This window comes from Canis aureus, chromosome 13 (assembly GCF_053574225.1).
Source record: "Canis aureus isolate CA01 chromosome 13, VMU_Caureus_v.1.0, whole genome shotgun sequence".
In the NCBI taxonomy this organism is placed as follows: Eukaryota; Metazoa; Chordata; class Mammalia; order Carnivora; family Canidae; genus Canis; species Canis aureus.
This window is the reverse complement of record NC_135623.1, coordinates 19,994,726-20,019,368: the sequence shown is the minus strand read 5'-3', so window position 1 is coordinate 20,019,368 and position 24,643 is coordinate 19,994,726. Positions and strand designations below refer to the sequence as shown.

Genomic DNA, 24,643 nt, shown 5'->3' with positions numbered 1-24,643 from the left:
TTCTCCCTGTGCTCGTGTATGCTCTCAAATAAATAAAATATTTAAAAAGAAAAAAAAAAAAAAGAAGAAGAAATCTTCCTTCCCTTGTCTCAGCTACTCATCTGGTAGGAGGACCTGCTGCTCCTGAAGTTCAGAACTGGAACATGAAGTAAGTTTTCACATAGATACAATGACAAAGAATAAGTGGTTTAGAGAACTAGGGGAACGGTGTGGATTGTAAGAATTATACAGTACTTTCCTGGAATACTTAACTAATTTATAACACTATTTGTATAGGATAATGTACTTTAAATTCTAAACAACTGCCTTATATGTACTTTAAACATACCAATTATATTATACTCATGTGTTAAAAGATAACAATACAAGGCCATAAATACTGACAAATACTACAGAGGTGCTAAAAATAAATTACTCACTGTAAGTTTCAGGGATGACCCACATAGGTGAGATTTAACTAATTCAATTCAGCAAATGACTCAAGGAAGGCCCACCAAGTAGAAGCAAAGTAGAGTCAAAGATATATAAAACTTGCTGGAAAGGCTATCACAAGAACATGCTATAATCTATTAGGAACAAGATATTCTGTGTAAAAACATCAATATTCTGGTGAGAGGTCCAGGAAACCTTGACAAAGGAGGTACCATCTGAGTTCACCTCTGAAGGATAGATAAGAGGATGTGGCAGGCAGAAAGGTGAAAAAGAGTATCCTAGGTAAAAGTAACAACAAAGAACCTTGCAATACCAATGTTGAGTTAACTGGAAGCTGTTAGAGAATGAGAGATTATACTAAAGAAAAGTTAAGTTTAAGACAAACTGTGAAACAATGTGAATTAATTAGGTAGGCTTTAGATGGTCTTATGTTTGGAGTGTTCTCTTAGCTTAAGATTAATGACAGACAAAATTTGACTTCTGTGTTAGAAAGTTAGGGTGTAGTTTCATTTTTAAGCCTTTAAAAAAGCTGATTTTAGAGGGAGAGGGGCAGAAGGAGAGGGAGAAAGTTTCAAGCAGACTCCACACTGAGTATGGTGACTGACAGAGGGCTTCATCTCATGACCCTAAAAGATCATGACCTGAGCCAAAACCAAGAGTCGGACGCTTAACCAACTGTGCCACTCAGGTGCCCCAGCTTCATTTTTAATCATAATTATATGTAGAACCTATTACCAATCGAAAAAATATAAATTAAGAATAGTTTAAGATGTTTTGGTCTAAATTAGCACACATCTTGTAAAAGGAAGATTTTAGGGGTACCTGGGTGGCTCAGTTGGGCATCCAATTCTTGGTTTTGGCTCAGGATCATGAGACTGAGCCCTTATCAAGCTCCACACTAAGCACAGAGTCTGCCTATCTCTCTCCCTCCTCCTCTACCCCTTGCCTCAAAAAAAAAAAAAAAAAAAAAATCTTAGGGCAATTTTAATATGGGGTAATTATAATACAATATGAAAATATTGCTAATGTTAGCTACCTCTCCCATGTGCTTCTACAACAAATTGTATCCAGTTTTTCAAAGGAGGCAACAGAATATACTATAGTTGACTATCTGTGTTTCTCCACTACACTATGAGCTCTGTGAAGGCAAAGACGTCTTCAGCAGGTTATCCTGTATGCCACGATGTCTCTCAGAGTTGGTTCAAATTAGAAGCTCAATACATATTTACTGAAGTAAAATGAGTGAAAAGTACTGGTGAAATAGACATATAGCTGGTAAGACCGTAAAACTTAACTCTTTCCAAAAGCAATGTAGCAACAGCTTTAAATTTTTCCTACTCTTTTGACTTAGTCTTCCCATTTCTGAGACTCTATGGAAATAATACTAAAACTAAAAAACTGCAATCTTGGTAAAAGATGTTCATGTCGCTCAATAGAGGATGCGCCTGGCTGGCTCAGTTGGTTAAGCGTCTGCCTTTGGCTTAGGTCATGATCCCAGGCTCCTGGGACTGAGCCCCCATATTGGGCTCCCTGCTCAGTGGAGAGTCTGCTTCTCCCTCTGCTCATGCTCTCTCGCTCTCTCTCTCAAATAAAATAAAAAATACATATTAAAAAAAAGTAATTTTAGAAGAAGAATAAAAGGAAAAACAAAAATAGTTTTAATAATAAATGAGTTTGATTGGTATGAATATGGGTTTTTCCTACATTTTACAAAGTTTGTATTACTTTGACAATGAAAACAAATAGCAAACTCTTATTTCCAAAGCTCTATAATATTTTATATAATTTATACCATATAATAAAACTTAAAAATTATTTTTCAAATGAAGATATAGCTATGGTACTATGAGGTTTTTGCCAGCCTACCCCTCTATGGAAATTAATTAATTACTTAATTTAACAGATTGCTTTGAAACAAAAACAATTTTTTTCATATTGGCTTTCACTTCCTTGGAAGATTATCTTATATGAAGTTAAAATCCTATCCATAAATGTGTATCTATGAGTTTTTTAACTCGTGTAACCAAATTTTTATAATGGGTATATAGACTACAATATTAAAATGCTTAAATCTTTAAAAAAAAAAAAAAAAGGAGGGGGTGCTTGAGTGACTCAGTTGGTTAAGTATCTGCTGTTGGCTCAGATACTTAACAGCATACTTAATCAGGTCATGATTCCAGGGTCCTGGGATTGAGCCCCCATATTGGGCTCCCCGCTGAGCAGGGAGCTTCTCCCCTTCCCCCCACTTGTGCTCTTTTGCTATCTCTTTCTATCAAGTAAATAAATAAAATCTTTAAAAATAAATAAAATGCTTAAAGAAACATTTTTAAAATTGTATATATAGTAAAACTGCACTGTTTCTTAAAAAGCTAATTTTGGGGGGATAAGTTCAGATGACATTTTTTCATTTTCTAAAACACCAAACTTGAGCATGTATATTTTTCTTTTTTTATTTTTTTTTTATTTTTTTTTTATTTTATTTTTTATATATTTTTCATAGTATAAATTTATAATGTAAATCATTATTTAAATAAAGAACAGAATAATCTTGATTAAAACAATGACTACCCCACACTGATAAATCAAAAACTTTACTTCCCATTTCATTCTAAAGAATCTAAAAAAAAACAATCAAGTTCATTATACACTGGTAATTTATTAATTCCTATGTGTCACTGTAAACACATTAAAATTGGGTAACCACTCTGAAGAAATAATTAGCCAGAAACTAGCCCCTGCCCCCACAAAGGCACTACACCAAAACACAGTGTTCCACACAGATAGCAGGGTGATTTGTATATTCAACAGACATTATGTAGCCTTTATCTCACAGCATTGAGTTAAAACCTTCAAAAATGCTAGCCTAACTCTCTTACACTGTTGATAGGAACTGTTTTGGTGGGCAATGGCAGCAACTACTAAAACTTTAAATGCGCATATCCTTTGATCCTGACTACTTCTAAGAATTTATCCTACAAAGATACTTGTACATGTTCCTGTAGAATGATGTTTACCTAGCATTGTCTGAGATGAGAAATAAGAGATTCAGCCTAGAAGTCCATTAGGAGAGGACACGTTCCCTATCTTATAGTACATGGGTACAACAGAATATTATGCAGCTGTTTAAATGCATGAGGAAGAACTGTATACACCTATAAAGAAAAATATCTAAGACATAATGTTAAGTAAACAAAATGAAACAAGAACAAATTATATCTGAACATGCATGGAACATTTCTACAGAATACAAAACAAGAGAAGTAACCTTAAAAAAAAAAAGGAAAGAAAAAAAAAAAGAAGTAACCTTATGGGGGTCAGATTGAGGAATTGGGAAGTGGAAGCTTTTACATTTTATCTGATATTGTTGTGTGTTATTTAATACTTTCTTAAATCATGAGACAGTATTACCTTTGCAACTAGAAAACAATAAAAATAATTAACAGAAAACACGCTAACCTTAATAATATAATTTTCAGATTTTATCCTTTTTAAAAACAAGCATATGCTAAAGTCATCTTTGATGAAGACAATTCTGAATAGAAGAACGTGGCCAATTTTAACTGGTAAGCAATAAGTAAGTGTTGTATGACTATACAGTTCAAAATATATTCCTAAGGAATGTTTTTGCCATTTAGATGACACAACTGCATAACCAAACATCCAATAGCTGATGTAGACCCTATCACCTCCAAGAAGACCTTCCAGACCCCACAAATGAGTAAGAGCATTCTTTCTCCAAAACTCCCAGAGTATTTTGTTGGATTGTTACCCAAGAGATAGTATCTCTTATGTATATAAAACCCACTGAGTACAGATGATCTCTTAGTCATCACACACGTAGTAGGCCCTGAATAAATGATGAATCAACTGAATTGAGTGGTAAGCTTATAGTTTTCCTCATGAGCTTGCTGTAAGACATCTAAAATTTTTTCATCTTTTTTTTTTAAGATTTTATTTATTTATTCATGAGAGACACACACAGAGAGAGAGGCAGAGACCCAGGCAGAGGGAGAAGCAGGCCCTATGCAGGGAGCCTGATGTGGGACTCGATCCCCCAGTCTCCAGGATCACACCCCAGGCCAAAGGCAGTTGCTAAACTGCTGAGCCACCCAGGGATCCCTTTTTCATCTTTTCAAACAACTGTTATACAACTATATGGTCAACTAATCTTTGACAAAGCAGGAAAGATTATCCAGTGGGAAAAAGTCTCTTTAACAAAGAGTGTTGGAAAAACTGGATAGCAACACGTGGAAGAATGAAACTGGACCACTTTCTTACACAAAAAATAAATTCAAGAAGGATGAAAGATCTTTATGTGAGACAGGAAATCATCAAAATCCTAGAGGAGAACACAGGCAGGAACCTCTGTGACCTCAGTCATAGCAACTTCTTACTAGACGTGTCACCATAGGCAAGGGAAACAAAAGCAAAAATGAACTACTAGGACTTCATCAAGATAAAAAGCTTCTGCACAGCAAAGGAAACAATCAACAAAACTAAAAGGCAGCCTACAGAATGGGAGAAGATATTTGCAGATGACTTAACTGATAAAGGGTTAGCATCCAAAATCTGCAAACTTACCAAATTCAACACCCAAAAACCAAATAACCCACTTAAAAAATGGGCAAAAGACATGAATAGACACTTTTCTAAAGAAAGACATCCAGATGGCCAACAGACACAAGAAAAGATGCTAAATGTTACTCATCATCAGGGAACTACAAATCAAGACCACGATGAGATACCACCTCACACCTGTCAGAATGCCTAACGTTAACAACACAAGAAACAAGAGGTATACTGTTGGTGGGAATGCAAACTGGTGCAGCCACTCCAGAGAACAGTATGGAGGTTCCTCAAAATGTTAAAAACAGAACTACTCCGGGAGCAAGCAATTACACTACTAGGTATTTACCCAAAGGATGCAAAAATACAGATTTGAAAGGGTACATGCATTCCAATGTTTATGGCAGCATTATCAACAACAGCCACGCTATGGAGAGAGCCCAAATGTCCATCAACTGATGAACGGATAAAGAAGATGTGGTGTGCGCACACACACACACACTGGAATATTACTCAGCCATCAAAAAGAATGAAATAAAAAAAAAGAATGAAATCTTGCCATTTGCAACAATGTGGATGGAGCTGGAATGTACTATACTAAGTGAAATGAATCAGAGAAAGACAAATATCACATGATTTCACTCATCTGTGGAATTTAAGAAAGAAAACAGATATGGGAGGGGGATAAAGAGGGAAACAAATCATAAGAAAATCTAAAAGAAAGGAGAGGAAGCAGGGTTGATGGAGGGAAGTGGGTAGGGGACTGGGCTAGAAGGGTAATGGGTATCAAGGATGGCATTTTTTTTTTTTTTGGTTTTGTTTTGTAAGATTTTATTTATTTATTCATGAGAGAGAGAGAGAGAGAGAGAGAGAGAGGCAGAGACATAGGCAGAGGAGAAGCAGCTCCCTGTGGGGAGCCTGATGTGGGGACTCAATCCCAGGACCCCAGGAATCATGATCTGAGCCAAAGGCAGATGCTCAACCACTGAGCCACCCATGGAACCCCTCAGGACGGCATTTGTTACAATGAGCACTGGGTATTGTTTGTAAGTGATAACCACTTACTCTGGAATTCTACTCCAAAAACCAATATTGCACTGTATGTTAATTAACTAGAATTTAAATAAAAATTTGGAAGTAAGTAACAAAATAAATTTTAGTTACCTGGCGTGATCCACTTTATGTGCATTTTTATTCACTTTAGTGGGAGAATCTATTTTTACTCCAAGGCTTCTTAGCTGTTTAAGGGTTGCATTAAGAACACAATCTTTGTCTACCAGACCTGAATCACATTTTTTCTTCTTTGTATGGTAAACATTTTGTGTTCTGGTGCATTCATGGCTGATAATAACTGCTTTGGTAGATGGCTGCTCAGTTTCTTTGGAGGAGTTATTCAGTAGGTGGTTCACTTGACTCTGACAAAAAGAAAAAAGACCTATTTGAAAAACCATTGTTAACAATCTTAAGAAACAAAATGTAAATAGCATAAGTAAAGCCAGGGAAAAGCAAAATAATATCTAGCCAAATACCACAAAGAATCAAGTATATTTGGAAGGTTTTTTTTATAGGGTTTTTATAAAGGAAACCCATCTTAACGAATGATTTTATCAGACCCTAGAGGAAATTTAGAATGTTTGCTGAGAATTTGTTCATTTTAAAACCAACAGATTTAAAACTATGAGTAATATTTCAAGTGTTTTCCAGGGCTTATGTAACTATTTATAAATTAGATCTTTATGTTATTTTCAGAATTTGACTCCTCTCTTTTCTCCCTCTGAATGAGAATGACCTGTGATACTATCTCTGCCTTCTTGACATTAGAACGTATTTCATGCCGAGGGCACAGCTGCCAGTACCAGTATAGAACCCAGTAGGCAAATAACAACTATGTATTCACTGATGAACATCAAGGCCCTATGAAGTATGGAGAAATCAAATATTCCCAAGTCTACAGTTTGGATGGAAGTGACAGCCAGGGTCATTCAACCTTCAAGTCTCAGTCTACATTCTAATTTTTTTTTTAAGATTTTATTTATTTATTTATTTATTTATTTATTTATTTGGGAGAGAGAGAGAGAGAGAAAGAGGCAGAGACAGGCAGAGGGAGAAGCAGGCTCCATGTAGGAGCCCGATGTGGGACTCAATCTCGGGTCTCCAGGATCAGGCCCTGGGCTGAAGGCAGCGCCAAACCGCTGAGCCACCTGGGCTGCCCTCTACATTCTAATTTTTCCAAGATGACCAGATGACTATTTCTTCCAACTGGAATTATTCCTTTTTATTACATGCTGCCTTTGCTTCTTAGACTATCCTATAATTGTTTGTTACTGGTATCTATGTGCTATTTCCCCTAGGTTCTCAAGAGCAGAGACTATCATCTTTATATTATTCACTTTACTTAGTTCATTTTTTTTTTAAAGATTTATTTATTTGAGAGAGAGAGCACAAAGTGGAGGAGGGGCAGAGGGGAGGCAGAGAGAGAGAATCCTCAAGCAGATTCCTGGCTGAGTGCAGAACCCGCTTCACGGCTTGATCTCATGACCTCTGAGATCACAACCTGAGCTGAAAACAAGAGTCAGATGCTTAACAGACTAAGCCACCCACGCAGCCCTTTTTACTCAGTTCACTTTCTTAGACTAAGCTAAGTATTCAATAAAAATCTGCTTAACCTGAATGCAACAAATATTGCCATAAATATTCTCCTACATTCCAATTTTCAAACTTCCTGCAAACTGTTCCTTGATTTTTCTGGTACTAACTTTACTTTGGTTTGTTTGTGTTAAGTTTTTTTTTTTTTTTTTTTTGAGAGAGAGAGAGAGAGAGAGAGAAAAAACACACAAGTGGGGAGAGGGCAGAGAGAGAGGGAGAGAGAATCTTAAGCAGGCTCCATGCTCAGCATGAAGCCTGACTCAGGGCTGGATCTCACAACCCTGAGGTCATGACCTAAGCTGAAATCTCAAGAGTCAGATGTTTAACCGACTGAGCCATCCATGCACCCTAACTTTACTTTGAATTTGGCTTAATATTAACACTACTATTTTTAAAATAAGGGTTTTTTCCCCCTCGTGGCTAAGAATTTGGTAACCGGTATGCTTATAGGTTATCATCATTATGAAAAGCTAAAAGAAACAAATTATACATCATATATTTGGGGGAAAAAAAGGTCCCAATCAGTTTAAGGATAGGAGAGGCTTAACTAGTCTCCCCTAAACTAAATAATCATCTAAGAAAAGATGAAATAGGTTACATTTTCTTACCAATAAATCCTGGTATATCTTCTGATTGTCTGGTGGTTGATGAGGCAAGGGATGCATTACTTGCTCAATTTTTGGTTCCCCTGATGTTACAGAGTTGTCACTGGCACCCTCTGTTGGTCCACTCTGTAAACAGATGCTTACATCCTCTGCCAGCATGGAATTTGGAAAGAACACAGGTGCATCAGGTTCTTTTTTCACAGCTGGAGAAGAGCTGCTTGAAAGAATATAAATAATGTGTCAGTATCAAGATACTTTCAACATATATTTGAGATGTAGTAACTTTGAAATAAAGAGTAACACTCAAACAGCATTCTGGTTTGTATTTTCAGTTCTCATCTTGATAAACTGCACATAAACCAGATAATAACACCTTTTAAAGTCATGTTATTTATATTTAGACCACTTCTTTTGATAGCTGGCAAACAACCTATTGATTTCTCCTGAACTTGATGCAAGTATCTAAAAATTTTAAATATACTATTTCTTTACTGAAGTTTTAAGATATACTTAAGATCCCTGCAAATGAGAGTTCATAAGCTGACATTTATAATCACGTTACATATTTGGTAGTATTTCTTTCCTTCTTTATGCTTTTATATATTCTTCAAATTTTATACAATGAGCCATTTATTACTTTCAAACTTAGCACGTAAATACATAGTTTTAAATTTACTATGGAAAGTGATATTTAAAAACATCTGGTACAGGAATAATCTGTCATTATTATAGAGAAAGTAATATTAAACATTTCATTTATTTATTCATGAGAGACAGAGAGAGAGATAGGCAGAGACACAGGCAGGGGAAGAAGCAGGATCCTTGCAGGGGATCCCAGGATCAAGACCCGAGCAGAAGGCAGATGCTCAACCACTGAGCCACCCAGGTGCCCCTGGAGGCTGCTTTTTAAAACCTAACATTATATGTCATTAGTTCATTTCACTAAATATTCTTAAAAAACAAGTCTTAGGGATGCCTGGGTGACTTGGCATTTGGGCATCTGCCTTCAGCTCAGGTCATGATCCCAGGATCCGGATCGAGTACCACATCGGGCTCCCTGCAGGGAGCCTGCTTCTCCCTCTGCCTGTGTCTCTGCCTCTTTCTCTCTCAGTCTGTGTCTCTCATGAATAAATAAATAAATCTTAAAAAAACAAAAACAAGTTTTAATTGTTACATAGCATTTCATTTCATAGGTATAATTTTTCTATCCACACATCTTTAAAACTCAGCTAATTTCCAATTTTCCCCATATAGCTTAATTTTTGTCTTTTTTTAGAGGGGCTGAGGGGCAGAAAGAGAATCTTAAGTAGGCTTCCATGCTCAGTGCGGAGACTGACACGGGGCTCGATCTCATAACTCTGACATCAAAACCTGAGCCAAAGTTAAGAGTCGAACACTTAACCAACTTGAGCCACCCAGGTGCCCCATGATATTGCTTAATTTTAACTTGATATGAAGTGCCAAGTACTCATTTGGTATATGATAAGCTCAGTAAATTATTAACTGAAATGAGTATTTGTAAAATACCAGTTAAGATATAATTCTAGGAAAAAAATCAAATTTGACCACATAAAATAAAAAATTTTACATGGCAAAAAACATGAAAGTCAAAAGACAACTGACAAACCGGAAGAGAATATTCACAACATATACTACAAAGAGCTAACATCTCTAACATATAAGAACACCTGAAAATTGGAGGGTGAAGGACCTAAGACTCTAGTAGAAAAATAGTGCGAGGGCAGCCTGGGTGGCTCAGCGGTTTAGCACCGCCTTCGGCCCGGAGCGTAATCCTGGAGACCAGGGACCGAGTCCCACGTCGGGCTCCCTGCATGGAGCCTGCTTTTCCCTCTGCCTGTGTCTCTGCCTCTCTCTCTCTCTCTCTGTGTCTCTCATGAATGAATAGATAAAAATTTTCTTAAAAAAAGAAAAAAGTACGAGACATAAACTAACAATGCACAAAGATATTAAAATAACTCTCAACGTGAGAAATGATCCAACTTATTCATAATTTTTAAAATGAAATGAAAACACCACCAACATACCATTTATCACCTATCAGACTGGCAAAAAACTTTTTAAATATGGCAATATAGGGCAGCCCAGGTGGCTCAGCGGTTTGGCGCTGCCTTCAGCCCAGGGCCTGATCCTGGAGACCCGAGATCGAGTCCCACATCGGGCTCACTGCATGGAGCCTGCTTCTCCCTCTGCCTGTCTCTGCCTCTCTCTCTCTCTCTCTCTCTCTCTCTTCCTCCCTCTCTCTCTCCTCCATGTCTCTCATTAATAAATAAATAAAATCTTAAAAAAAATATGGCAATATATTTTGTTGGCACAGCTGTGGGAAAACAGGTAATCTCATCCATTGCTGCTGAGAATGCAAACTGGTACAACCTTCTATAGGGAAACTTGCTAATATTTAACAAAATTATGTATACACCTAACCTTGGATACAAAAATCCCATTTCTAAAACTCTTCAAAAAAAAAATATGCCACCAGGTAATCACTCTAGCAATGCTTGTAATTGAAAAATGCTGGAAACAGTCTAAATATTCATAAGCAGGAAAAGTATTTATTAACCTATGGCATAGCCACATTGTGGATTATTATACAGCCATATAAAGATCTCTAGGACTCATTTGGAGTAATTTCTGGTACACACTGTTAAGGGAAAAGAGAAAAGTTCAAAAAAATACCTACGGCATGCTACCTTTCTATGCTTCATATAAGAAAAAAGTATCATAAGATAATACAGATACATATGCTCACTTGTGCAAAAGAAATACAAGAAAGGTAACCCAGTAACTAGAGAGATTGATTATCTAAAGGAGATGGTTGGGGGATCCCTGGGTGGCGCAGGGGTTTGGCGTCTGCCTTTGGCCCAGGATGCGATCCTGGAGACCCAGGATTGAAACCCACGTCGGGCTCCCGGTGCATGGAGCCTGCTTCTCCCTCTGCCTATGTCTCTGCCTCTCTCTCTCTCTGTGTGACTATCATAAATAAATAAAAATTTAAAAAAATTTAAAAATAAAAAATAAAAAAAAATAAAGGAGATGGTTGGGAAAGGGAGAGGAAAAAGGGGAATTTGGGAATAAGGTGTCAAGAATGAGAAGGGAACAATACTTCTTTGAGTATATACCTTTTTATCTAACTTGGTCTGTTAAAACCACAGTAATGTTTCAGATACCTAAAGAACAAATAAAATCAGCCAGAATATGGAGGGACCCTCAAGTGGAATACAAGCAGTAACAAATCAACCTAACAGTATTACAAACAAATAACATAACCTAGGAAATGTGAAAGAAATGTGAAAGAAAGGAAATGTGAAATGTGAAAGAAAGGAAATGTGAAAGAAAATAACCTACCTGAAATAACTATGGAGAAAGGTATTTTCATTGGATATTGTAAGGCTAAAGATAAAAAGAATTATAAACAATATACATACTCTAATTAGATCCATTTCAGAATTCTTAGCAATTCTGAAATTATTGTATGTGTACACTAGAATTGTACAAATAACTATAGTGTACATGAAAGTCTGGTTTCTCACTCTTGGGGAAAGAGGTATAAATAAGAAAAAGGGCTGTGTTGGGTTGGAATAAGAGGATGGTATGAAGTCAAGGATTTTCAAATATAGATATACATGTAAAAATAAGTAAGAATGTGTGTGTATATCCAACTAGGAGGGCCTAGAAGCACAGATACAAAGTAGCAATGACATACCTATTGCTCAGATCTTAGCTTCTCTCTGATACCATTGCTCTTGGTTTCTGTAGGTTGGGGCAGGGAAAGTACAAGATGAGCCTGGAACATCTTGTGGTGCCAAAAAATAAGAACATGCTTGAAAAAGAATGAGGGTTTTTCCAAAGGAAGCAGAAGCCAACCTAAAGAGCTCCCAAAGACCAAAACTAGAACAATTTAAGCAAATAATAGTTTGAATTATAACTCATAGAATAAAAGAAATGTCCAGGAGTCTACACCAACATAAATAAATGAATACATAAACAGAGGAGAAGGTAAACAGCTTTTCCTTACAGAAGAAATCTAATTTACAAATGTAGAAGGAATGAGGAAAATAAAAAATCATCAGGAGGCAAATACTATGGTAATCATTGCTACAGGCATATCTATAGATGGATGCAAAAATCAGAGGGAGAAAGCTCAAGAAGAGAATATTTACACAGTCTCAAGTATCTTTCTGAAAGCATTTATTAACTACAAGGGGAAAATTTTTAACTTTAGTAATAAAAACTAGCAGGTGTCATCTGAGAGCTGTGAGTTCAAAGTTAATAATGTGATTTCACGTAACCCACTGATAGAATGCACTGAGAGGGGAGGGCTATACCACCTCTTTGTGGTATCTTAACAAAAATGCAAAACTTCAATTTAATTATCAGAGAAAGTATCAGACAAACCTAAATTAAGACATAGTCTACAAAATAACTGACTCATCAAAAGTGTTAAAGTCATGAAAGACAAGAAAAGACTGAGGATCTGTCACAGATTGGACTAATAAGATATAACTAATGAACCAATGTAGAATCCTATACTGGTTCCTGGAACAGAAAAGGACATTATTGGAAAAACTGGTACAATTAGAATTTGCAGTTTAATATAATATTGTACCAATGTTAATTTCCTGGTTTTGATCATTTTACTATGGTTATACATGGTGTTAACATTAGTGAAAAAACTCTATATTTTTCTAACTTTTCTGTAAATCTAAAATTTCAAAATAAAAATGCTTAATAAAGCAAGATATAATTTTAGATTGAGTTTCTTTTTCTCAAATAAAATTTGATAAAGAAGTCTGAAATCCTGAAGGAAAACAACAAAAATATAATGCACAAATATTTTAACAAAGATTATTACTTGGTATCTCAGACACAAAGACACACTGTTCTTAAAATCCGGAAGAAGCTCTCCAAGTCACCATCTCTTCCTTAAGATGAAATTGCATTTAAACCAGTAAAGAGGGATCCCTGGGTGGCGCAGCGGTTTGGCGCCTGCCTTTGGCCCAGGGCGCGATCCTGGAGATCCGGGATCAAATCCCACGTCAGGCTCCCGGTGCATGGAGCCTGCTTCTCCCTCTGCCTGTGTCTCTGCCTCTCTCTCTCTCACTGTGTGCCTATCATGAATAAATAACAATTAAAAAAAAAATTAAATAAAAATAAACCAGTAAAGACCCAGTGAATTTATCTGACTCAAAAGAACTTCAGTGAAATTATGTTGTATAATTTCATTTAGTATCCAAATTTGGTATACTTAATTAAATGCTAAGAACTGGGGGATCCCTAGGTGGCTCAGCTGTTTGGCGCCTGCCTTTGGCCCAGGGTGTGATCCTGGAGTCCCGGGATTGAGTTCCACATCAGGCTCCCGGCATGGAGCCTGCTTCTCTCCCTGCCTGTGTCTCTGCCTCTCTCTCCCCCCTCTCTATCATGAATAAATAAAATCTTTTTTAAAAATTAAATAAAAAATAAAGAATAAAGTCTTAAAAAAAATAAATACCAAGAATTGAATCTTAAAAAAAATATTTTTTTGAGTGTAGTTGACACACAATGTTTTATCAGTTTCAGGTATAACCAAGAAATAAATTTTATACACAGAGAAAAGTACCTGTTTAAAAAACTTAAGTGGAAGAAATATTTCCAAATTATGTGTCTGATGAGGGGTTAATATCTAAAATACATGAAGAACTCCAACTTAATAACAAAAAATTGAATAACCTAATTAAAATGGGCAAAGGACATTCTCTCCGAAGATGATATAAAATGTCAAGCAGGTATATGAACATCATCAGTAATCATGAAAGAAAAATGCAAATCAAAAATGAACTATCACCTCATACCCGTTAAAACTGCTACTGTAAGAAACCCCAGAAAATAAGTGTTGGCAAACAAAAGTCCTTGCATTGTTGGTGGGACTGTAAAATGATTGCACCTACTATGGAAAAACAGTATGGAGTAAAATATAAAAAATATTTTATAAACTTTATTTTATAAAGTAAAAACAGTATGGAAGTTCCTCAAAATATTAAAAGCACAACTACCTTGTGATCCAGCAATCCCACTTCTGGGTATATATCCAAGAGGATCGAAAGCAGGGGCTCACAAAGATACTTCCACACCCATATTCACAGCAGCATTATTCACAATAGCCAACAGGCAGAAGTAACCTGAATGTCCATTGATGGATGGATAAACAAAATGTAGTATATACATATTCACACGGAATATTATTCAGTTTTAGAAAGGAAATCCTGTCACATGCTACAACATGGATGAATACCTTGAGACCATTATACTAAGTGAAATAAAGCAATCATAAAAAGACAGATACTGTACGATTCCGCTTACACGAAATATCTAGTCAAATTCAGAGAAACAGAGTAGAATAATGATTACCAGGGGCTGGGGGAGGAGGTTGGGGGAAGAAAAAGGGGAGTTATTCTTTAATGGGTATAGAGTTTCAGATTTACATGATGAAAAAAGTCTAAAGATCTGTTTTTCAACAATGTAAATGTACGTAACACTACCAAACTATACCTAAATATCAGTAAGATGGTAAATTTTAGGTTATGTATTTTTTATCAAAACAATGAAAATGGGATCCCTGGGTGGCGCAGCGGTTTGGCGCCTGCCTTTGGCCCAGGGCACGATCCTGAAGACCCGGGATCGAATCCCATGTCGGGCTCCCGGTGCATGGAGCCTGCTTCTCCCTCTGCCTGTGTCTCTGCCTCTCTCTCTCTCTCTGTGACTATCATAAATAAATAAAAATTTAATAAAAAATTTTAAAAAACAATGAAATAAACAAAAACCTTAAATGATTTATTAAAACAAACACAATTCCTTATTCTGCCAACCAAAGCGCTCCAAAATTTGGTAGTCAATTTGGCTTTTCAGCCAATTTCTTACAATACCCCATTTTACTTTATATTCTAAACAAACTGGATTACTAATAATACTCTGAATTCAGTCCATATATTTTCAGTACACAATGCAGTAGTTCTCAATCTTGGTAGCACAATAATATCACTTGTAAAGTTTAAAAAAAAAAAAAAAAAACCATTTGGATCTCAACCTTCAGAGATGCTGAAATGGTGAAGGGCCTGAATATCTCAAATGCCAAGGACTTGAGGATTAACTGCTCTATTGCATCTAAATTGGCACAACTGTCAAACTACCCACCCTCGAGGGGTCATTATATTTTATTTTATTTAAATATTTCACTTATTTATTGGGGAAGCGAGGGGAGAGAGAGAGAAATCAGGGGGGTGGGGCAGAAGGAGAGGGAGAAAGAGAAGCAGACTCCCCTCTGGGCAAGGAGCTCAACACAGGGCTCACACAGGGCTTGATCCCAGGACCCTGAAATCATGACCTGACCCAAGGGCAGATGCTCAACCAAATGAGCCACTTAGACGCCCCTCGAGGGGTCATTTTAAAAGTCTGCTTCCTCTAAAACTCTAACTGTATATGTTCTCTTGCTTCTTTTAACCCCCATTAGCACTTCCTTTTATCTCTTATGTCACATATACTCTCATTTATAACACAGTTATCTGTGTGTTCATCATGTTTTGTGTAAAATTTTTAATCTTTCTCGGCTTTGATTTCCTCATCTATGAAAAGGGAAAAAAGGGACTCCTGGGTGGCTCAGTGGTTGAGTGTCTGCCTTCGGCTCAGGTCGTGATCCTGGGGTCCTGGGATCCAGTCCCTCACTGGGCTCCCTCTGGGGAGGCTGCTTCCCCCTCTGCCTATGTCTCTGCCTCTGTCTCTCATGAATAAATACATAAAATCTTAAAAAAAAAAAAAAAAAAGAAAGAAAAGGGAAAAATGATATCCATTTCCCTGGCTTAAAAAAATGTGACAGGATCAAGGGAGATACAAAGCGCCTAGCATAGTACCAGAAACTAGTGAATCATAATTGTTAGTTTTCTTCATCTCTTGTTGCTTTCCCCTTGTTCCCCAAACATCAAATTGAACTTTTATCTTCAGCCATGTTAACTAATACCAATGAAAACACCAAACTCTCAAACAGAAGAAGAAATCTAGTCTTTATAGAGATTTTGATGGCTTTTTGGAAAATTACTTGTACTGAGCAGGTTTTATCATCCAAACATTTGCAAAGCACTTTGTTTTTAAGTAGAATCTGTGTCAGTTACTGAGTTTGCCTTACTCCAACTTTAGCTAGATGATAACAATAATTAGATACAAAGGCACTGTTCTAAATGCTTTACATATATTAAATTATTTAACCCTTACAAGAATCCTGAGATAGGTACTTTTATTATCTCCATTTATAGATGAGAAAACCAAGTCATCCATAAATTACGAAACCTGGCCACAGTACTGTGATTCAAATCCAGGCAGTCTGACACCAGAGCTTATCATCTTAATCATAATCACTCATCTATACTGCATTTTCAAGAATTTTAAAATATCTGTTTTGGCATTTAACTTAGTAAGCAAAAACAAAGGAAAAATAAAAGAACCAAAACATTAAAGATTTTAACCTCAAAAGATTTAAGATTAAAACATTTTACTTTATCTTTTTTTTTTTTTTTAAAGATCTTAATTCTTAAATAATCTCTATACCAATGTGGGAGTTGAATTTACAACCCCAAGATTAAGAGTCACATGCTTTACTGACTGAGCCAGCCAGGGACCCCAAAACAACATTTTAAAAGATGATTCTAATATGACAAGTATTAGTAGGTATGTCCAAAGTATGACTTCTAAAGAAAATAAAATTATTTCAAATGAAAGTTTCTGTAAATAACACATACCACTGTTCTTCACTGGGAAAAAGCTTCCAGTTACCAATTATGCTTCAAGGCAAATAAATTTATCCCTCACAGAATGCTTTGACATCAGAAAGAGAAAGATCCAGGAAGACATCCAAGGGGGACAGGGAACCCAGGTGGTTAGTTGCCATGTATGAACACTTAGCAGTGGGAAGCACAGCATGAATCAGACCACATATTTGGGAAGAATCCTATAGAAGCACCAAAACCACCACAGACACAATGAAATCAGTATTTAATCCAAATCAATATATTATGCTGAAAATCAGATTTACATCTAGTTATATGCTGGAATCAATAGAGCTGATTAGCTGCCCTGCGAAAGCAATGAACTACATTCTACCAATTAACTCAGATAGGTTTCTCAAGTTAAAAACCACAACGGAGTGAAGATATTTAAGTTCTGACTTAGAACCTATTTCTAGGGGAAAACCCCTATAATTCAAAAAAAAAAAAAAAGTCTACAGTTTACAGAAGTCAATGAGAATAAATAAGGATAGCAATAGCTAGTTCCTCCTTGATCTCAGCTGTTTTTAAGTATTTAAAATTTATTTAGGTAATCTCTACACCCAATGTGGGGCTCAAATGCACAACTCTGAGATCAAGAGTAACATGCTCTTTTGACTGAACCAACCAGGCACCCTTGTTCTCACTTTATATTATTACAAACAAAATATGGACTTATTCTGGGGCTCAACTTAAATTGTTCTTCCTATCACTGAACTCATACAAAATAGGTAACATGGGGAACAATACACTAGGTCAAGTTCTAAGGATACAGGAAATTATTATGATCCTTGTCCTACAGAAATTCAATCTAATAGGGGAGACATATTTACAAACCTTTTTAAATACACTCTGGTACATACAATGAGAATTTAAGTTATATGAAATATACTATACCGGGCAAAGGAGATAAATGTTTCTAGTTTTCTGGAGGAACATGTTATTGTTTTACTCATTATGATAATCAGAATAATTTAAAATGACAAATATTAGAGGATAAAAAGGAATAGAAAAGCATCCATGCTCATGGACTAGAAGAACAAACATTGTTAAAATGTCTATACCACCCAAAGCAATTAATGTATTTAATGCAATCCCCATCAAAACACCATCAGTAAAAAAAAAAAACAACAACACCATCAGTATTTTTCACAGAGCTAGAACAATCCCAAAATTTGTATGGAACCACAACAGACCCCAAATAGCCAAAGCAATTCTCAAAAAGAAAAACAAAACTGGAAGCATCATGATGTTCTCAGAGCTGGCTCCTCCTTGTTATTCTAATCACTGCTCAAATTGTTAACTCCTCAGGGAAGGCTTCCTTTACCACCACCTACTTAATATAGTCCTCACTTCCATGCTACCATCCTAGGTACACTCCACTTGACCACTCTGGTTTATTTTCTTCAGAACTGTTGTTGTCATTATGTGAAATTAAATTATTTGTTAATAATATGTTTACCTCTCCAAGTCATGGAAATTCTAAGAAGTTAGCAGTTTTTTCTAACCTACTGCTCAATCTCTAGGGCCTAGTTCTGTGACAGCACTTATCAGAAGCTCAAAGATAGTTAAAATTGTTTCCTAATATCCTGAAGATCCAAATTACTTTGAGATCCTTGTTTAATAAAGTAAAACAAAACAAAACAAAACAAAACAAAAACCAATCTTCATGGGCACCTGGGTGGCTTAGTCGGTTGAGCGTCTGCCTTTGGCTCAGGTCATGATCCCAGAGTCCTGGGATTGAGTCCTGCATCAGGCTCCCTGCTCAGTGAGGAGCCTGCTCCTCTGCCCCCACCCCTCTTCCTGCTCATGCACAAGCTTTCTCTCTCACACACAAAAAAATAAGTATCTTAAAAAAAAAAAAAAAAAAAAAACTTAAAAAAATTCCTGAAAAATTTTAAACACAGAAGAGGATAGATAGTATAACAACCATTATACACAGACTTAAAGATTACCTATTCACAGGGCACCTGGGTGGCTCAGCTGGTTGAGTGGCTGACTCTTGACTTTAGCTCAGGTCATGATTTCACAGTCCTGGGATCGAGCCCCGTGTCAGGTTCCAAGCTGAGCATGGAGTCTGCTTGAGGTTCTCTCTCTCCTTCTCTCTCTGCTCCAAGCCCCCACCCTCCACAAACATATTCTCTCTCTAAATGAATAAATCTTAAAAAAAAAAAAACAAAAAACCCTACTTACAATGAACCTTATTCTAATTATACCTCTAGCCATTTACTCTCCCCCAGGTTGGTTTTTTTTTTCTTTTTTTCCTCACCCAGTTATTATTATTTTTTAAAGATTTATTTATTTATTTATGACAGACACACATAGAGAGAGACAGAGAGAGAGAGACAGGCAGAGACACAGGCAGAGGGACATGGGAGCCCGACATGGGACTCGATCCTGGGCCCCTGGATCGAGCCCTGGGCCAGAGGCACGTGCTAAACCGCTGAGCCACCCAGGGATCCCCCTCACCAAGTTATTTTGAAGTAAATCTCAGATAACACTTCATATGTAAATATTCAGGCTATATTTTTCAAAAATAAATTATTATATATAATTGCAATATGCAGAATCTTTAAAAATTTATAAATTTCAGGGCCCCATCTCCATCTGAGACCTAATTATCAGAATCTCTACAGTGAGGCCTAAGTATATATATTTCTGAAATTTTCTTCAGATGTTCTGATTCAGCTACACTGTAAACACTTCTGATGACTGACATCTGGGAATAGTTATAGAGGGGCCAGAATTGTCAATTTCCTAAGAACCCTATCAGGAAAGACACTACTGAAAATACAATTTATAAAACAAATAGTTTGAGTTAAAACACCAAAAAGATTAGAATTTAAAAAGAAAAAAAAGGAGATGAATGTTCAAAGACACCTTACTTGGATACAGAAAGTGATTGATTAAATTCCTCTTCCACAGCAATGTTGCTTTCTTCAAAGCTGGGAATATCAACTGCTTTTAATGAAGACGTGCTACATGGAGGACTTGTGACCTCATTATTAACATCAACAGAAAAATTCATGTCCTCACTGGAAATCTTGGTATCATCTTGCCTTAGCTGAGATTCAGGCTCTTGATTATCACCTGCTCCATTCCAAAACAAGCTGGCACCTGGAGGTTAAATGATTAACCAGATACTGAAACAAATATTCTACTATAAAAATAATCTTCTGCAAACCTCTAAGACTAACTGTATTATTTTAACACAATTACCTAGAAATGTTTTCAGATTATATCTTCTCAGAAATGCCATAAAGAGTAAGGTGAAAAGATGGAAAATTGGTGTACAAAGGTGGGGGGGGGTGTGCTTGGGTGGCTTAGTTGGTTAAGTGTCTGACTCTTGATTTCAGCCCAGATTAGATGGCTCTCAGGGCTGTGAGTTCAAGCATGTTGGGGTCCACACTGTGTGTGGAGCCTACTTAAAAAGGTAAAAACAGGGATCCCTGGGTGGCTCAGCAGTTTAGCGCCTGCCTCTGGCCCAGGGCGCTATCCTGGAGTCCCAGGATCGAGTCCTGCGTCGGGCTCCTGGCCTGGAGCCTGCTTCTCCCTCCTCCTGTGTCCCTGCCTCTCTCTCTCTCTTTGTGTCTATCATGAATAAATCAATAAATAAATCTTTTAAAAAATTTGACAAAAAATAATAATAATAAAAAAAATAAAAAGGTAAAAACAAAAAACCACCTGGGATACAAAGGGAAAGGAGATATTCTGGGCCCTGTCTCTTCAAGAAGTATGGCTCTCAAATGACATGCTACACATAAGAAGGTTCTGAATACGATTTGGGGTGTATGTGTATGTGCAGATAACTGCTGTTCTGAAAGACAAGGGAAAATATATAAAATACCAGTTGCTAGGCTCTCTGATTTCTATCCTTAAATACAATATTTATGAGAATATTTAGAGACATACCAGACTTATGTAATATCAGGCAAGTATTTAAAAATCAGATGTTTGGGGACCCTGGGTGGCTCAGTTGGTTAAGTGTCCAACTCTTGGTTTTGGCTCAGGTCATGATGTTGGGGTCATGAGATTGAGCCCCATTACAGGCACTGTACTCAGTGAGAAGTCTGCTTAAGACTCTCTCCTTATGCCCCACCCCCAACCAATCACATTCACACACGTTCTTTTTCAATTAAATATTTTTTAAATTAAAAAAAAATTTTTTAAAGATTTCATTCATTTATTCATGAGAGACACAGAGGGGGGTGCGCAGAGAGACAGGCAGAGGCAGAAGCAGGCTCCATGCAGGGAGCCTGACATGGGACTCGATCCCGGGTCTCCAGGATCAGGCCCTGGGCTGAAGGTGGCGCTAAACCATTGAGCCACCCGGGCTCCCCCAAATTTTTAAAAAATTTTAAAAAAGATTTTATTATTTGAGAGAGAGTGTGTGTGTGAGAGAGAGAGAGCAGGAGGAGGAGGTAGAGGGAGAAGCAGGCTTCCCATTGAGCATGGAATTTGATGCGGGACTCAATCTCAGGACCCTAGGATCATGACCTGAGCTAAGGCAGACGTTTAACCAGCTGAGCCACCCAGGTGCCCTCAAATAAATAAATAAATCTTAAAAGAAAAAACAATTATGAAAAATTTATGTAAGTATTGCTATTTTTCTGGAATATTTACTAATATATACCTTCAGAAAATTAATCATCATTGTAGAATAAACATGCTTTTAAAAGCCATTTAGTTCTAATAATTATTAATAATGCTTTTTTCTGCATATAAGTAATAACTACCCCAGGTCATCCACGCTGAATACCTGAAGTTTCAAGACAGTTTCACAATATCAGCTTAACCATGTAAATGACTTCATTCAATTATCTTTTATTCAGCACACATTATGATTTAGGAATCATGTTAGTGAATGAGATACAATAGTGGAATAAGGCAGTGTTCCGGATCCCAAAAGTTTACAGTCTAGTACAGATAGAGATACAGATACAGATGAGAGGCAGCTATAATACAGTAAAAGTACAGAGTTTTCTAGTAGGATACTACACTTTTTGGTATGTTTGGTACCTATGTTTGATTAGCTCACAATACCCACCAACTCCTTGTCCACCATCCCTCTACAACACACACACACACACTTTCTTTGGTAACTGTCACCCGTCCCTGCAATTAACAAAGGTGAGACTCCGGCAGTTATGTCCCTATTACATGCTTCTCAATCCCCTTACCATTGAACCAGGGATAGAACTCTAATCCAAGCTAGGTCATTCAGGTTCTCTGCAATTTGAAATAAGACTGAAGGACAGTAACCTGGTTTGTGTACATGGCTAAAACTGTATAACACATATACTTTGGAGCTTTAGGTGAGCTAGAAAAAACTGGGTAAAACAGCCATGTAGACTAGGCTGGATAGTCTTAATGGTATTCCAGTTTCTAGTTCTAGTCTTTTCCTGAAGTCCAGCCCATTCTTGGCCTTGGTTTTCATGAAACATCCTCCTATCCTTCCAGTAAATTCTTCTTCCTTGCTTAAATTATTATTATTATTTTTTTGCTTAAATTATTTCAAAGTGGTTTATATTACTTGCAGCCAAAGAATCTTGCCTAATACTCAGTAATGTCTGACTTATAAATGTACATGAGTTTCTTCCTCCACTCTCCCTCCTTGCTCCCCTCTACATGGACAGTTAACAAATGGGTTCAGAGATAGAATATAGAAATCTGTCTTCCTTCCTTTTCTCCCTCTCAAATCTTCATCTGTTACTTTTTCAAGTCTTAGGTCACCAAACCATCTTCATTCCTCAAATGTTTGAGTATCACCATCTTCATTTCCCAAAGCAGCTCAAATTCAACAGATTACTTAGAGTGAACTCCATCCTCTCTCTTTTGCTTCTCTAACATGCCTTCCCTAGGTCATCTAAGCTGAAAATCCTGGAGTAACTTTTATTTTCATTTTAAATACACTTTTAATATTAGAATAATTCTAGATTCATAGAGAAGATAAAGTTCCCGTATACTCCTCACCAGTTTGCCCTGATGTTAACACCTTACATTATCATGGCACATTTTTCAAAATCAAGAAACCAATATTGGTACATTAAAATTAACTAAATCTCCAGACTTTATTTAGATTTCACTGATTTTTCCACTAATGTTCTTTCTTTTTTCTGTTTCAGGATCCAAACCAGGGTATTATATCACATTTAGTAACTGTAGAATCCTACCTCTTCCAATCACCACATCCAATTAGTTATCAAAACCTATCACCCTACACAACTCTTTCTCTTCATTCCTACCATCATCATCCTATGTACTAGGCATCTTGCTAGGTCTTGGTGACATTCTTGAAGACATTTTTAAAGATCTCATGGTCTGGTAGTGAACAAACATGTAAACAAATATAGGTCATTTACATTATTAATTGATTTTTCAAAAAGGCCTTCAATGTTGTTTATCAAATAAAAGAGACGATATAATAAGCGCTCTCCATAGGCAGGACCACACTGGACGATTCAGAGCCCTGCTTTCTCACTGCACCCCTGCTATTTTCTCTACCCACCCTGTTCTACCTTCTCTCTACTTCATCGACTAAAACCCTACATACCCTTCAATGCCCAGAATTAGTAATAATGCACGGATGAAACAAACCTTCCCTGATCCCACAAGACACAGATGACTTTTCTTATAAGAATTGGGTTCAGTCCAGGAAAGTAGTAAAAATATGTATTATATGTCGGGTGGACTCACATTTGTTTTCAGATACAGTTCTTGTTCACAAAAAGTAAAGTTACACGAAGACTTAAGTGATACTCTCTTCACCTTGGCTTTGGTTCTGTTTGTACCACACACCAATTTAATGTATAAATTTTAAAGTGATATGAAAAGCAGTTAAAAAAAAAAAAAATTCCTTACAAATAATAAAAAAAAAAAAAAGACATTACCTGTGCTCACAGCAATGCTTACACTTTTTCTCATGTGCAAGCCAGGGGAAGACTGTGCTTCCATGGAAACCAGATCCATTTGTCTTGCAGCTTGCACTGTGTCTTCAACAGAGGTTGTCTTAGGGAAACAGGGCTGCAGAGACTGTGCTTCCAATAAACGCTGAATCTGTATTAATTAAAAACATATTTTAAACTGGTAGTGAAGTAATCAACCAAATTGTTAGTGGAGTTTAAAAATGAATTACTAAGTGCCCCAGTTATAAATAACTGACTTTTAACTCTATCTTCTCATAATTCAGTTAGATCATACCATAAAACTATTCAATGCAGAAATCACTATCCTTCATTATTAAGAAGCACTTAAGTAGGTGAAGTGTAAGTTTTATCTTTTTTTAAAGTAAACTCTATGCCAAACGTGGGGTTTGAATGTAGAACTCTGAGATCAAGAGTTGCATGTTCTACTGACTGAGCCAGCCAGGTAAGTGCCCCATGGCCAAGTGTAAATTTAAAAATGAAAACATAAAGGTATTTAAACTGGCATTCATAAATTGACACTTGTGTAAAAAAAAAAGTCTGAATGTTAACACTTCAAATCAGTATTTCATTCCTATTCCACTTATAAGTCAAAAGTAAGATAAGAATTATATTCTAACTCCTTACCAAATTGTGAACATTTTTTATATAAGGTTCTTCTTATAAA

General features: G+C 36.6%; 1 protein-coding gene across 6 annotated transcripts in view; it reads right to left on the bottom strand.

Moving 5' to 3' along the window:
• The window catches only part of STIL (STIL centriolar assembly protein), a 59,662-nt gene that overhangs the window by 4,435 nt on the left and 30,584 nt on the right, over positions 1-24,643 (bottom strand). For 5 of the 6 annotated variants that reach the window (XM_077845046.1, XM_077845043.1, XM_077845044.1 and 2 more), the window contains 4 exons: positions 23,944-24,109; positions 19,939-20,170; positions 8,253-8,466; positions 6,163-6,413 (listed from right to left, as the gene is read on the bottom strand). In XM_077845046.1, the coding sequence (XP_077701172.1) occupies positions 6,163-6,413; positions 8,253-8,466; positions 19,939-20,170; positions 23,944-24,109 (863 nt within the window). The remainder of the gene's footprint in view (positions 1-6,162; positions 6,414-8,252; positions 8,467-19,938; positions 20,171-23,943; positions 24,110-24,643) is intronic. The other variant, XM_077845045.1, reaches the window with a different exon arrangement.